Genomic DNA, 15,062 nt, shown 5'->3' with positions numbered 1-15,062 from the left:
GTCTCCACGCTGAGATCAGGTCTGATGATGAGCAGAGTCTTTGGTTAAAGCAGGTGCCAAACCCAGCTGCACTTGCCCCCTAAGCTGGTGAGCCCCCCTGTACCAGCATGCACACTGTACCTTGATGAGATCTTATGGAAAGGGGGGAGCTGTAGTTTGGTTCTGACACATACAAAAATAAACCTCTTTGATAAGCCCACAAGTCTCCCAAAGGCCATTGTCATTTATGTACACACGAAAGATGACAGTATCAGAAGTGAAAGCAGAGTCTGGAGATGCTATTATTAGGTTTTTTATTTGGAGAACTAGGGCATTCATCGGGAAAATAGAAAACCCAGAGCCTGTTTACCGAAGATTGTTTTCTTATGGATGACAGTAACCAGAGCCAACAGTGAACTGTAAGGGGGTCAGGATGATGCTCGCCTGTAATTGGAAGGAAGGTGTGTGGCTAGAATTTTACAGCCTTTACTATTTGTTTCACTATGGAAAATATACAAGTAAATACAGACGATTAAAAAGCATCTTAATCCTACTACCCAGAAAGGTTCTCTTTTTGGACTTCAGTTCCAGTCATACCCACAGGCCTGTGCTCCACTCACAAGGCAAATTAAACAGCACAGTTGTTTTTGCACTGCATCGATCACTTGTTGGTATTTAGTCACTAAGTCGTGTCTAACCCCTTGGTGATCCCTGGGGACTGTGGCCTGCTAGGTTCCTCTGTCCATGGGATTTCCCAGGAAAGAATACTGGGGGGGGCTGCCTTGCTTATAACAGGATCCCAGTCAGGAACAAGCCTTCCAGGATTTGTCAAAAAAGTTGCTCGTGGAAAAACTCAGGAGCACATGATGGCTTTGTTGTTCTGGTTGGGTTTCCCGTTGTTATTTTGCTGTTTACCATGGAGTTGTAAGGTCCAGGTTATTCAAGACAGAGAAGGGGGAAGCTCCTGCTTAGGTGAAATGCAAAGGTAAACAAGATTTTGTTTGGCTTGTGCCCATTTTGATCAGTTTATTGCTTTTTCCTAACAATGATAAAGTCCACTCAAGCTATAGAAACATTTTAACTACTGAAACTACTGCAGGAAAAATGCTTTGCTATTGTGAGTCTAAAACGCTCTAGTGTTTCATTCACTTTTCCCCATTAAAATAATTATTTTTTAGTGTGTTTGAAACATGATTTTTTTAGGCATTGAACTAATGAAACACAGAGAACAGGCTCTGTCTCAATATATTTACATACCATATATGTAAGTTTAAAAATAAAATTAGGATCATTAATACATATAATTTTATATTTTGCATTCTTAATAGCATATTATAAGCATTTTTCAAGGCATTATTTTTCAAAAAAAATTTGTAATGCCTAAAGTATTCCATTATACAGCTATAACACACATTACTTATCCACTCTGCTATTCAGCATTTTGTTACTGCCAATTTTTTTCTATTATAAAAAAGGCTGTGATAAACAATGACTCTGTCCACATCTCTTGTTATTTTCTTACAATAAATTTTAGAATCTGAATTACGTTCATGAATCTTAGTGTGTGTGATCACACACATAATACAATGCTTGGCACACAGCAGGCATTCAGTATTCGGTGGCTATAACTAGAAAGTCAACTACCTAACAGAACAGTCCTGTTCTGTCAGAGCTGAGAGTTAGGAGAGACATGTGTGCCATTTCATCAGGGGACGATGTAGCCAGATACTTAGGGGTAAACAGATGAGAACTGACGGGGGCAGTTTTGCTCCCAGAAGCAGACGGGCCTGCCAATACCTAGAATGAAATGATTCTCTGTTTTGAGTCCAATACAACCTTCTTCAGACATTCTCCCCCTTCGGCCCTAGAGACCCACTGTAAGCCCGCTTATTCATGTGGGGAGGGAGACTCTGAATGACACTGATCACACTCTTGATTCAGGTCCTTCAGGAAACTGATCAGAGAGCAAACAGCATAAATCACTGCATTCTCAAAGATTATTTATTATTAACTATTCTCTCTCATGGTAGAAAGAAAAAAGTAAATGAAACTGATATAAAATGAAAAGTCAACATTTCTTCCGCAAGGACCTCAGCTGGATTATACAGAATGGACCACTATGGGCTTCATGTTTACAGCTCACCTACAGGAGAACTCAGAAAGCAGAAATCAAGAAATGACAGCCTAGTTTTCTTCTAAGGTATGGGGTCTCACCTGGTGCAATAAAGTCAGGAGGATGATTCTTCTGAATAAAAGGTTAGAATGTTTGGAAGTCTAAGAGTGACATCCCTGCCAAGTTGCAAGGTTACATTCAGGTACCGCTGGGCTGGCTCCTCTTTGGAATGAGTCTTCCCAATCCAGACAATACTATCCTTGGGGCTGGCCAATCACTGTTCCTTGATGGCAGATTTGATTTCTGAGCAGAGTCTGGTCACCTGGAGCTGGCTTGGATGATTAAGGGATAAGGAGGTTCTGTGATGCAGTTGGGAGATGAACACTGTGAAGGCTCAAATAATGAGACCAGGTTTCTTATGTGGCCACTGTTGGTGGTGACCTTTACACTTTCACCAGGCGCCAGGAGCATTGTGAGAATAACCACACAGCCTCCCAAGTGCGTGTGCGGAAGGCTAGCATTCCTTTGGATGCTTAAACTCTGGGTTGGCTGGTAAAACCCTGGCTCATGCATTTAAAGCTCACTAGGAGCTACAGCAGTACTGTTTGTCCTGTCTCGCCTGTCGAGTTAAGGTAAATTTATATTTGGTCTATGAAAGCCCAGTTCTTAAGAGGATTTCCAGCCTTTGGGGGTTGAAGGCAAGGGGCACCGTTTTGTTTTCTTCCTTCTTGTCAAACGCGTGCTTCCTAGCCCACCCGAAGAGGTCTGTGTGTGTGCTCTTCACAACGTCTGGCTCCTGGAGGCAAAAGGTCCAGAGCACCAGTGGGTGCAGGGCAGGCATCCCTGGGCGGCCTCAGACAGCACCCCCGGGTGGGAGAGCCGCAGCACCTGATCACAAGGATGCCCTGCAGTGTCTCTCTAGGAGTCCAAACGCTGTCCCGGGCCTGCCCGAGAGGCGCCCGGGTTCTGAGCCCGAGGGCATGGCGGGCGGGGCGGGGCTAGGCCTCTGGGATCGGGGTGTTGCAGTTCCCGTGGTAGATCTTGACGTGGCCCTCGCACCGGAAGTAGGCATCGAAGACGTCGCTGTAGCCGTGATCCCTCCACCAGGTGCAAAGCTGCCGGTTCCAGGTGCAGTCCAGCACGTGGAAGAGCTCGGGGTGCTCCATGCCGATCATGGTGAAGAAGTCCTGGTCCCCGAGGTGACCCCGGAAGTGGTACTTGTCGGCCAGCTGCTGCACCTGCGCCGGCTCCAGCAGGCGGTCGTACAGCGGCGACTGGCGCATGGCCTCCAAGTTGAGCAGCATCACCCCGCTGTTGAAGCCTGGGAGCCCCTCGGGGGGAGGGCTCCCGACCCGCGTCTTGGGGTTATCATGGCGGAACTGCCAGAATGTGTGCCTAGGGAGGGGGAAGAAAACAGATTTAGCCTGATGCGTGTGTGAGAAACAGTCTCATTTCCCTGGGTTGTCACAAACTCCCCAGAGGGAGGGCCCACTGTCACTGCAATTTTGCAGCCACCAGACCTGAGATAGTCTGAGGTTCAGACTCTGCCTCACACCCCCAGTAGGAGGTAGAACCCGGCCAAGTCGTCTCCCGAGTCCCGGCCTCAGTGTTCTTCCCAGAACCCTGTGAGGACACCATTGTCTCCATCCATTACATCTGTACAGACTTGGGGAGCACCAGGCACTGCACCCTAGAGACAGGTGCTCAGAGACAATACGTCAACCTCAGACTGCACAGAGAGGTCAGGGACCTGCTCAAAGCCATGCAACCAGCAAGCAGCACAAGCAGGGACTCAACCCAGGCCTCCTCTGCCAGTGTCCACTTTTGAGGACAGCAACAATCTAGGTGGAACCTTCCACCCCTGTTTTTGTCTGTGATTGTGAAAATGAGAGGAGAGAACTGGGCGAGCGATTCTGAATGGTGATCAGGTCTGCTGCTGCTGTTGCTAAGTCGCTTCAGTGTGTTTGACTCTGTGCGATCCCATGCGATCCCATAGACGACAGCCCACCAGGCTCCCTCGTCCCTGGGATTCTCCAGGCAAGAACACTGGAGTGGGTTGCCATTTCCTTCTCCAATGCATGAAAGTGAAAAGTGAAAGTGAAGTCGCTCAGTCGTGTCCGACTCCTAGCGACCCCATGGACTGTAGCCCACCAGGCCCCTCTGTCCATGGGATTTTTCCCAGGCAAGAATACTAGAGTGGGTAGCCATTTCCTCCTCCAGGGGATCTTCACAACTCAGGAATCAAACCCACATGTCCTGCATTGCTGGTGGATTCTTTACCCCTCAGCCACCTGGGAAGCCCAGGACAGCCAGGCAGAACTATGGCAATTTTAGAGAGCAGCATGGATCAATCTCAGTCTCTCTCTAGGCAGATTTAGAAATTCATTCTAGGTATACAGCTCATGGGATATTAGAACCAAGGGGCCAAATGCTTCCAACTGGAGAAGGGAAGTCAGACCCAGAAACCTCTCTGTGGGTGATGGGGTGAGAGCACTACCCACTCTGTTCTCCAGCCTCTTTAATATCAAGTTCCAGCATGGGGTGGGGACAGGAAGGACCAGAGAGCCCCAGGCTCCACACCCACAGAGATGCAGGCAAAGCAGCCAGACCTGCAACCTGGAGGAAGGAGGAGAGACGGAAGGTCCTCAGTCATGGGCAAGAGCAGGAGTGGACCTTGCTTTGTTTTACCAGCTTTGCATCTTCCCTAGAGTCTGTAGGGTGGGGAATGTATCAGGACAAAGCCACCCTCTGGCCTCCCTTTTAGCAGCTCCCCCGACCAATCACAGGGAGGAACTGGGCGGTGAAGTGGACAGTGCAGTGGAAAGAAAACCAGAGGCCTGGCCTGGGGTGGGCCTCCCTGATCCATTTTCCAGTTCAACACAGTTCTCCAAGTCTGGGAATAGAGAAAGCTTCCTTGAGGTCTCACATATCAAAAGGGGCCGAGACGTTGCTCCTGGCTAGGGCAAAGCATTCCGTTTGGACGTTCTTACAAGGGGAGTACACAAGTTCATTGTCTGAATTTCACTGTAGTTGAACTGTGAGTGGAACAGAGCTCTGGCGCCTGCTTGGTGATAACAACCTCCGCAAAAATAAGCTTCCAAAGCAAACAGAGATGCTAGATCTTTCTAGCCACTAAAGCCTGCAGTAATAGTATCATAGCGAGGTTAGAATGCAGTTTGACAACTGTGAGTTCATTTTACCATATTTCCTCCAAATGGTTAATTTCAGGAACCCTCCAATCAGGAGAGGGTTTGGGTTTGTTTTGCTATTCTAGCTGGAAATGTTATTACCCCGTTCTCAGTAACTGGTAGAGCAAGAAGACAAAGGATGTGGAAGATCTGAACAAAGCTATCAAGCAACATGACCTAGTCGACATTTGTGGAACTCTCTACCCAGCAACAGCAGAACACACATTCTTTTCTCCTGCAAATGGAGCATTCACCAAAATAGACCGTATGATGTATGACAAAACAAGTCTCAATACATTGAAAATGTTAAAAGTCATATAAAGAATGTTCCGTAACCAAAATGGAATTGCACTTGAAATAAAAAAAAAAATAGAGAAAATTTCTAAATATTTGGAAATTAAGCAGCACACCTTTAAACAATCCATTGGTCAAAGAAGAAGTCGTAAGGAAAATCGAAGCATTGCAAATTGAATGGATAGTCATGTACCTTTTCATTTTCAAAAGCAGGGTGACCAGCTGTCCATGTCCTGAGAAACCCTGAGTCCCAGTCTCAGGCAAACCAGGATGTTTGGTTATCCATTGAAACGTTTGGGTTCCAAATATAAGTTACATGTCACTTTGGGTATAGAGCTTTTCTCTCCCTCTGTCTTTTTTAAGGTGAGGGTTGTTATCTTGCCAAGATGTAAGATTTACCTCCCAGAGAGGAGACACCCGGAGGAAGGGAGAAGGCAGCAGTGGAGAGGCAGAGCCAGGGCTTGTGCAGCCCCTGGACACCTCATACCCCATCAAGCTCACCGGTACCCTGTCCTTCCCACACAGGTCTGTCCTCCACTCCCACAGGACAGGGCAGGGGAGCGTGGCTCGGGCTGGTGGTGTGAGCATGAGGGTCACCTCTGTGGCCACCATCGCCTCTGCCTCCTCAGCACCCAGCACGGCCCTGGTTCTGCTGTACCAGGACTGAGGGAAAGGTCAGGGCAGCTCAGGCTCTGTGGCCTTCAATATCACCTGGCACCAGGGGCAGGGAAACAAAGTCAGGACACAAAGCTGTTGCTGCCGAGAAAAAACTTGCTGCTTCTCTGGATTCACTGCTGCCAGGTCTATTTTGGGGGAGAGTGAGGAGCAGGGGTCCACGAGAGGGTTCTTGGATGTTAAGATTCAGAAGGGTTTCGACTCTCGAGCAAGCTGGGAAGCAGAGGGACCAGCAGTAGCCCCGGGGCACCCTTACCAACCTCAGCAGGGAAGCTCGCCCAATTCTTCTTGTCTATACCAGAGTAACCTGGCACTGAAGCTGCTGGCTCAGGAGGGTGGGACCAGAGGTGGAAAGATGGACAGAACGTTCTTCCAGGCAGAGACCACAACTCCAGTGGCTCTTTGGGAACATGCCACCTAGCACCGCTGCTTAATCAAGACAAAGAGGCACTTCCTAAGAAAGAGCCAGAAAGAACCAGGTCTGGGATTCAGAGCATTGTGATACGTACGAAGCAAGGGAGGGACAGGAAACTGAAAATACAAGCCACCCAGGGGGAAGCAGAAACACAGCCTGAAAATGAACCAGTTGCCCTCTAAGTAGAAAATTATTGCCCTTGTTTAAAGCATTCGTGCTACCCCAAGATGAACCCTGAAAAGCAGAGCAGCTGCTTAGGGCAATAATGGAGTTCTCTGGCCTCTACGGCAGCTGGTTCTTGTGGAGGAACTGCCCCAGCCTGGGAGTGGAGAGTGATCCAGGGACATGGAGGGATGAACACTCACAGAAAGGGTCTGATCTCGCCACAGGGACCGGCCTGACAGGGTGGGGTCCCCAGTTCCTCACCTGCCACAGTATACCAGGGCTGCAGAGCCCTCTGACAATTCTCTACCTCACTCCTCTCCCAGGAGTACAGAGGCATCACCGCCTTCACATTAACAAGGGGTAGCAGAGGCCCTTATTGTTGGTGCAGGGCCCCGACTTGGATCCTCTTGTCTCCAAAGTCCCTTTTCATCTGTGTCTCGGACTCTACCATGGGCTGATATTCCGAGGAGCAGCACATGGACTGCAATCTTATTTCTCAATTTGGCCAGCACACCCCAAGGCCACAGGTGCTGGGGACCAGGCCATTAGGTGATGCAGCTGCTGCTTCATTGACTTGGGGTGGGGGGAACTGGAGAGCCCCCCCAGACCCTTGCCTTCCTCACAGGCCCTGGGCTGACCACATATATTCACAGGCACTGCCAGTGACACCTGCTGAGGCTTCAGGAAACCTCAATATGAATGAAGGGATGGGTTCTGAAAGCTTCCAGAAGTTTCTCAGGATAACCACCATGCCCACACCCAGCCGTGTTACACTGCCTAATTGTTGCATTTGGGGCTGTGCAGAGGCTTGTCCCCCCACTTCCTCACATGGTCACCTGGAGACCCACAAGGGAGGGGATAAGGTTTCTTCCCTTTTAGAAATAATCCTAACTAAAATGAGCCCCGGGGCAGATGGTCCATTGAAAATAGCAAGTCCTTCCAGAAGCCAAAGAGGCTTGCTGGGAAAGCACAAATGAGGAACCTTCAAGCACGTTCTTCTAGTTTATGGGAGATGCATTTTCTAAATCTTTACACCAAATACATCCTAATTAATAATCCTAAAAAGAAGTATTAAAAGCTAGTGGACTAACTGTAGTGAGGAAAACTCATCTTTATGGGAAGGAGCATTTGAAGTAACTTTGAGCCATCTCTTCCCTCGGATCTTGCCCCTGATAATCACTGCTGAGGTTACTCCAACAAATCTGTCAACCAGAGACCCTGGCCTAAGAACCTGAAGCTCACCTTCTCCAGAAAAGAACCCAGTTGCCATGAGTCGCCCCATTCTCCTCCTCCCACCACCCCAAATCACAGCTCCTTCTGCCTCCCTGTTTCTTCATGATTGCTGTCTCCTGGGTTGGCCCTTCTCATCTCCTAAGGCTCAGTTTTCTACTTTAACTTCCAAGAGGGGAGAAGCAAAGATGGGGACACGCATGAGGCCCAGAGAGTCTGCACAACATCCCCCCCAGAAGGTTCGAGAAGCCTGTGCTGACAGGCTGAGCTTAGGCCATAGGTTTGCAGGCCAAGAAGACTCCATTGTAGGCTGGGGATTCACAAGGATGGCCCCACTCACAGCACATCTCACCGTGGCTCACCCACCCGCATCCCATCCCCCCTCCCACCGCCAAGCGTCCCTCAAGCTGAGGGCAAAGTCTCTAAGGAACACAAGGGGCTGGCCTCCACGTGGAGAAGCTCGCCGCCTAATCAGCAAAGGCTGGGTCAGGAAACTCTATCATACCTTCCTCATGCCTCTGCTTGTGTCCCAGGTCAGTCCGCTCTTGTTTGACTTGGAAGGGGCCCTATTTTCCAGTCCTCTGAGAGGAAAGACCCGTGCTCAGGAGCAGCCCAGTGTTTCCCCCAGCCCCAGTCTGCAAGGTGACAGGGGACAGTTCTGGGGCATGCAGCACTGGCCTCAGAGCGGTGGCACAGCCTCTCAGCCTTGAGCTGAGGTTCTGTGGGATGGGCACTCACCCTTCATTCTCCAGGAGAACCACCCTGTGGGGTCGAACTGGAGAGGACATGGACCGCTGGGAGCTGTGGGCCCCATGAAGCTTTAAACTGCCTGTCTCCCCAGGGTGCTTCTTACTACCAGGACTCACAGGTGACCTCGTTAGGATTTCCTGCTAGCAAGGCCTGAAACAGGTAGGTCTCTAACCCTGCTGGTCAGAGAGTGTAAGAAATGTCCACAAAGTCATACAGGTTGTCAGGGGTAGGAATGACAGGGGCCCCTTATCAGCACTGATCAGTCAGCAGAGAGATGTCCTGAAGTCTGCTTTGAAGTCCACATCTCCAAGTCCTATGTGAGACAGGCAGGAACAACAGAGAGCACACTGAACTGAGAAGATCCAATCTGAAATCAGATATTTAACAGTTCAGTTCAGTCGCTCAGTCATGTCCGACTCTCTGCGACCCCATGAATCGCAGCACGCCAGGCCTCCCTGTCCATCACCAACTCCCGGAATTCACTCAGACTCATGTCCATCGAGTCAGTGATGCCATCCAGCCTTCTCATCCTCTGTTTTCCCCTTCTCCTCCTGCCCCCAATCCCTCCCAGCAGCAGAGTCTTTTCAAATGAGTCATCTCTTCTCATGAGGTGGCCAAAGTACTGGAGTTTTAGCTTCAGCATCAGTCCTTCCAATGAACACCCAGGGCTGATCTCCTTTAGAATGGACTGGTTGGATCTCCTTGCAGTCCAAGGGACTCTCAAGAGTCTTCTCCAACACCACAGTTCAGAAGCATCAATTCTTTGGCGCTCAGCCTTCTTCACAGTCCAACTTTCACATCCATACATGACCACTGGAAAAACCATAGCCTTGACTAGACGGACCTTTGTTGGAAAAGTAATAGCTCTGCTTTTTAATACTCTATCTAGGTTGGTCATAACTTTCCTTCCAAGGAGTAAGTGTCTTTTAATTTCATGGCTGCAATCACCATTTGCAGTGATTTTGGAGCCTCAAAAATAAAGTCTGACACTGTTTCCACTGTTTCTCCGTCTATTTCTCATGACGTGATGGGACCGGATGCCATGACTTAGTTTTCTGAATGTTGAGCTTTAAGCCAACTTTTTCACTCTCCTCTTTCACTTTCATCAAGAGGCTTTTTAGTTCCTCTTCACTTTCTGCCATAAGGGTGGTGTCATCTGCATATCTGAAGTTATTGATATTTCTCCCGGCAATCTTGATTCTAGCTTGTGCTTCCTCCAGCCCAGCATTTCTCATGATGTACTCTGCATAGAAGTTAAATAAGCAGGGTGACAACATACAGCCTTGACATACTCCTTTTCCTATTTGGAACCAGTCTGTTGTTCCATGTCCAGTTCTAACTGTTGCTTCCTGACCTGCATATAGGTTTCTCAAGAGGCAGGTCAGGTGGTCCGGTATTCCTATCTCTTTCAGAATTTTCCACAGTTGATTGTGATCCACACAGTCAAAGGCTTTGGCATAGTCAATAAAGCAGAAATAGATGTTTTTCTGGAACTCTCTTGCTTTTTCCATGATCCAGCGGATGTCGGCAATTTGATCTCTGGTTCCTCTGCCTTTTCTAAAACCAGCTTGAACATCTGCAAGTTCACGGTTCACGTATTGCTGAAGCCTGGCTTGGAGTATTTTGAGCATTACTTTATTAGCGTGTGAGATGAGTGCAATTGTGCAGTAGTTTGAGCATTCTTTGGGATTGCCTTTCTTTGGGATTGGAATGAAAACTGACCTTTTCCAGTCCTGTGGCCACTGCTGAGCTTTCCAAATTTGCTGGCATATTGAGTGCAACACTTTCACAGCATCATCTTTCAGGATTTGAAAGAGCTCCACTGGAATTCCATCACCTCCACTAGCTTTGTTCCTAGTGAAGCTTCCTAAGGCCCACTTGACTTCACATTCCAGGATGTCTGGCTCTAGGTGAGTGATCACACCATTGTGATTATCTGGGTCGTGAAGATCTTTTTGTACAGTTCTTCTGTGTATTCTTGCCACCTCTTCGTAATATCTTCTGCCTCTGTTAGGTCCATACCATTTCTGTCCAATATTGAGCCCATCGTTGCATGAAATGTTCCCTTGGTATCTCTAATTTTCTTGAAGAGATCTCTAGTCTTTCCCATTCTGCTCTTTTCCTCTATTTCTTTGCATTGATCCCTGAGGAAGGCTTTCTTATCTCTCCTTGCTATTCTTTGGAACTCTGCATTCAGATGATTATATCTTTCCTTTTCTCCTTTGCTTTTCGCTTCTCTTCTTTTCACAGCTATGTAAGGCCTCCCCAGACAGCCATTTTACTTTTTTGCATTTCTTTTCAATGGGGATGGTCTTGATCCCTGTCTCCTGTACAGTGTCACGAACCTCCATCCATAGTTCACCAGTCACTCTATCTATCAGATCTAGGCCCTTAAATCTATTTCCCACTTCTACTGTATAATCATAAGGGATTTGATTTAGGTCATATCTGAATGGTCTAGTGATTTTCCCTACTTTCTTCAATTTCAGTCTGAATTTGGCAATAAGGAGCTCATGATCTGAGCCACAGTCAGCTCCTGGTCCTGTTTTTGCTGATTGTATAGAGCTTCTCCCTCTTTGGCTGCAAAGAATATAATCAATGTGATTTCGGTGTTGACCATCTGGTGATGTCCATGTGTAGAGTCTTCTCTTGTGTTGTTGGAAGAGGGTGTTTGCTATGACCAGTGTGTTCTCTTGGCGAAACTCTATTAGCCATTGCCCTGCTTCATTCCGTACTCCAAGGCCAAATTTGCCTGTTATTCCAGGTGTTTCTTGACTTCCTACTTTTGCATTCCAGTCCCCTATAATGAAAAGGACATCTTTTTTGGGTGTTAGTTCTAAAAGGTCTTGTAGGTCTTCATAGAACCGTTCAACTTCAGCTTCTTCAGTGTTGCTGGTTGGGGCATAGGCCTGGATCACTGTGATATTGAGTGGTTTGCCTTGGAAATAAACAGAGATCATTCTGTCGTTTTTGAGATTGCATCCAAGTACTGCATTTCAGACTCTTTCGTTGACCATGATGGCTACTCCATTTCTTCTAAGGGATTCCTACCCACAGTAGTAGATATAATGGTCATCTGAGTTAAATTCACCCATTCCAGTCCATTTTAGCTTGTTGATTCCTAGAATGTCAACGTTCACTTTTGCCATCTGTTTGACCACTTCCAATTTGCCTTGATTCACAGACCTGACATTCCAGGTGCCTATGCAATATTGCTCTTTACAGCATCGGACCTTGCTTCTATCACCAGTCACATCCACAGCTGGGTATTGTTTTTGCTTTGGCTCCATCCCTTCATTCTTTCTGGAGTTATTTCTCCACTGATCTCCAGTAGCATATTGGGCACCTACCGAGCTGGGGAATTCCTCTTTCAGTATCCTATCGTTTTGCCTTTTCATACTGTTCTTGGGGTTCTCAAGGCAAGAATACTGAAGTGGTTTGCCATTCCCTTCTCCAGTAGACCACATTCTGTCAGACCTCTCCACCATGACCCGCCCATCTTGGGTGGTCCCCACAGGGCATGGCTTAGTTTCATTGAGTTAGACAAGGCTGTGGTCCTAATGTGATTAGATTGACTAGTTTTCTTTGAGTATGGTTTCAGTGTGTCTGTCCTCTGATGCCCTCTTGCAACATCCAAGAGACTGTAAAATCAGATGGCTGAAACTTAAAAGAGGAGGAGGATGTTGATGAAGTTGGTGGAACAATTCAGAAAGGCAGTTCAGGGAGAGAGCACCCTTAGCCCTCTGAGTGGGGCCAGCGGGGTCTTCTCTGTGGGGAGCCAGGTCCCTCTCAGTGTGAGGAAAGAGAAGGCAAGGGAGAAAAGTTGGTCTCATGAGCTCAGGAATCCACACCTGTGATGAGATGCCCGTATGACAAAGGTAAGCCGTGAAGACCCCCAGATGGTAAAATGACTCAGTGGTGCCCACCATGCTATGGACAATGCCCTTCCCAATGCTGACCCCAGAAGAGCCCTGGCCTCCAAGTAGTGGGGCTTGTACATCACTGCTAGGGAGCAACTCAAATCTGGTGTGAGCCCTGGAACCAACCAGGTGACTGCTGGCCTGCAGCCAGCAGGCTGGGCTGGTCATGACTCATTCCGGGGGCCTCAGCTCAGCTCCACAATTCTGCCCTTTCCCAGAAGTCTGATGAGGGAGGGGCTTTCATCAGGGTGAAGACTAAGCCAGAGAGAGTCACCTTCAGAAGTGGCTCACTGCTCCCGAGAGCCCCGCGGCACTAGGGTACATGGGAGAGAAGTGCCCAGGATGCCAGGAAAACACATGCTGGGTGTTTTCCAGGACACCAAGCAGAACCTATGGAGGCGTGTGTGGTAAGGCTGATGGGGAGGAACATGGGTGGAATTTAACCTTGTGTCTGAATTAAGCTCAATCTAGCCGAGTACCCTTCACACCCTGGCATGGCTGACAGGAGCGTAAAGGCCACTGAGATCCAGGAAAATGTGTTATTTCTCAAGCCCAGAAGCAACCTGTGAGCCCTCCACTTCATCTGGGCTGACCACTGCCTGCGCCTGCCCCTGCTTGCCTTCCTGCACACTGTGGCATAGGTTTGACTTTGGCATACCCAAAGCCAAGGGTAGAACAAGTGATTGGCATATTGATACAAACATGGGGATGTCCCACCTGTCAGGCACACAGCAAGGCACTGGGGTTGGGGAGGGCAGGGGGACAGCAATGGGCCAGACACAGGACCACCCCTCAGGTACCTGTCATAGCCAACAGTACTTCTCAGATGTCCCTGTCCCAAGGGCTCACCTGGGATCTGGTTAAAATGCAGATCCTCATTCAGAAGCTGTATTTCTGACAAGCTCCCAGGTGATGCTGAGGCTGAGGATTGTACTCAAAAGAAACAGGGTATTTTAAATAATTTTAAAAGAAATGAAAACCACATGAACAGCAGTGATATTATTTTATCCTAAAAATGGCCATGAGATAGGTGGCATGGCCACTTGCAAATTTGATGCTAGTATTTGCTGAGCTTTCTCACTTTGTCAGGGTCTTGGAGGGACCACTGGGGAGATGCTTCCTGGAAGCAGGGTGCTGAAGATGCCAGGAGGGAGGGCCCAGGTCTGCCACCTTCCTTCCCCGGGGGTCAGAAGTTAGTCTGGGGTGGAGAGGGAGGCAGGTATGTATCAGTCGTCCCCTGACTTTAAAAATGTTCCAGTTCATGATGGGGTTAAGAATGCAGGTTCTGGGGCTTCACTGGTGGCTAAGTGGTAAGGATCTGCCTGCCAATGCAGGAGATGTGGGTTCGGCCCCTAGTCCTGGGGGATCCCACATGCTGCCAAGCAGCTAAGCCCATGCACAACTCCTGAGTCCTTGCTCTAGAATCCGTGCAGTCCTTGCTGCAACCACTGAAGCCCCTGAGTCAAGAGCCAGTACCCTGCAACAAGAGAAGCCCACTGAGGAGCCGCCGCAATCAGAGGCCTGCACGTCACAACTAAGAAGTGTCCCCTGCTCTCCACAGCTAGAGGAGAGCCCACACAGCAGTGCAGACCCAGTGCAGCCAGAAATAGATAAACAGAACTATTAAAAAACAAACAATTTCCAAAATACACAAGCAGGTCATACAACTGAATACCAGAAAAACAAACAACCCAATCAAAAAGTGGGCAACAGACCGAAACAGATATTTCTCCAAGGAAGACATAGAGATGGCTAATAAACACATGAAGAGATGTTCGACATCGCTTAGCATTAGAGAAATCACGTCAAAACTACAATGAGATACCATCTCACACTGGTCAGAATGGCCATCTTCAAAAAATCCACAAACAACAAGGGCTAGTGAGGGTGTGAGAAGAGACCCCTCTTGCACTGCTGGTGGGAATGCAAATTGATAGAGCCACTGTGGAAGACATTATGGCTGCTGCTGCTAAGCCGCATCAGTCGTGTCCAACTCTGCGATCCCATAGACGGCAGCCTACAAGGCTCCGCCATCCCTGGGATTCTCCAGGCAAGAACACTGGAGTGGGCTGCCATTTCCTGCTCCAACACATGAAAATGAAAAGTGAAAGTGAAGTCGCTCAGTCATGTCTGACTCAGCGACCCCATGGACTGCAGCCTACCAGGCTCCTCTGTCCATGGGATTTTCCAGGCAAGAGTACTGGAGTGGGTTGCCATTGCCTTCTCCAAAGACATTATAGAGATTCCTTAAAAAACTAGGAATAAAACTACCATATGACCCAGCGATACCACTCCAAGGCATATATCCTGAGGAAACCAAAACTGAAAAAGAC

At 48.4% G+C, this 15,062-nt stretch overlaps 1 protein-coding gene across 3 annotated transcripts in view; it reads right to left on the bottom strand.

Moving 5' to 3' along the window:
- Nucleotides 1-276: 276 nt before the first annotated feature.
- The window catches only part of XXYLT1 (xyloside xylosyltransferase 1), a 180,254-nt gene continuing 165,468 nt past the window's right edge, over nucleotides 277-15,062 (bottom strand). For all 3 annotated transcript variants that reach the window (XM_027957138.3, XM_060419314.1, XM_060419310.1), the window contains exon 4: nucleotides 277-3,487. In XM_027957138.3, coding sequence (XP_027812939.1) covers nucleotides 3,091-3,487 — 397 coding nt within the window. In that variant the 3' untranslated portion in view covers nucleotides 277-3,090. The remainder of the gene's footprint in view (nucleotides 3,488-15,062) is intronic.

This window comes from Ovis aries, chromosome 1, assembly GCF_016772045.2.
Source record: "Ovis aries strain OAR_USU_Benz2616 breed Rambouillet chromosome 1, ARS-UI_Ramb_v3.0, whole genome shotgun sequence".
Lineage (NCBI taxonomy): Eukaryota > Metazoa > Chordata > Mammalia > Artiodactyla > Bovidae > Ovis > Ovis aries.
The sequence above is the reverse complement of the archived record's forward strand: the minus strand, read 5'-3'. Positions and strand labels throughout refer to the sequence as shown.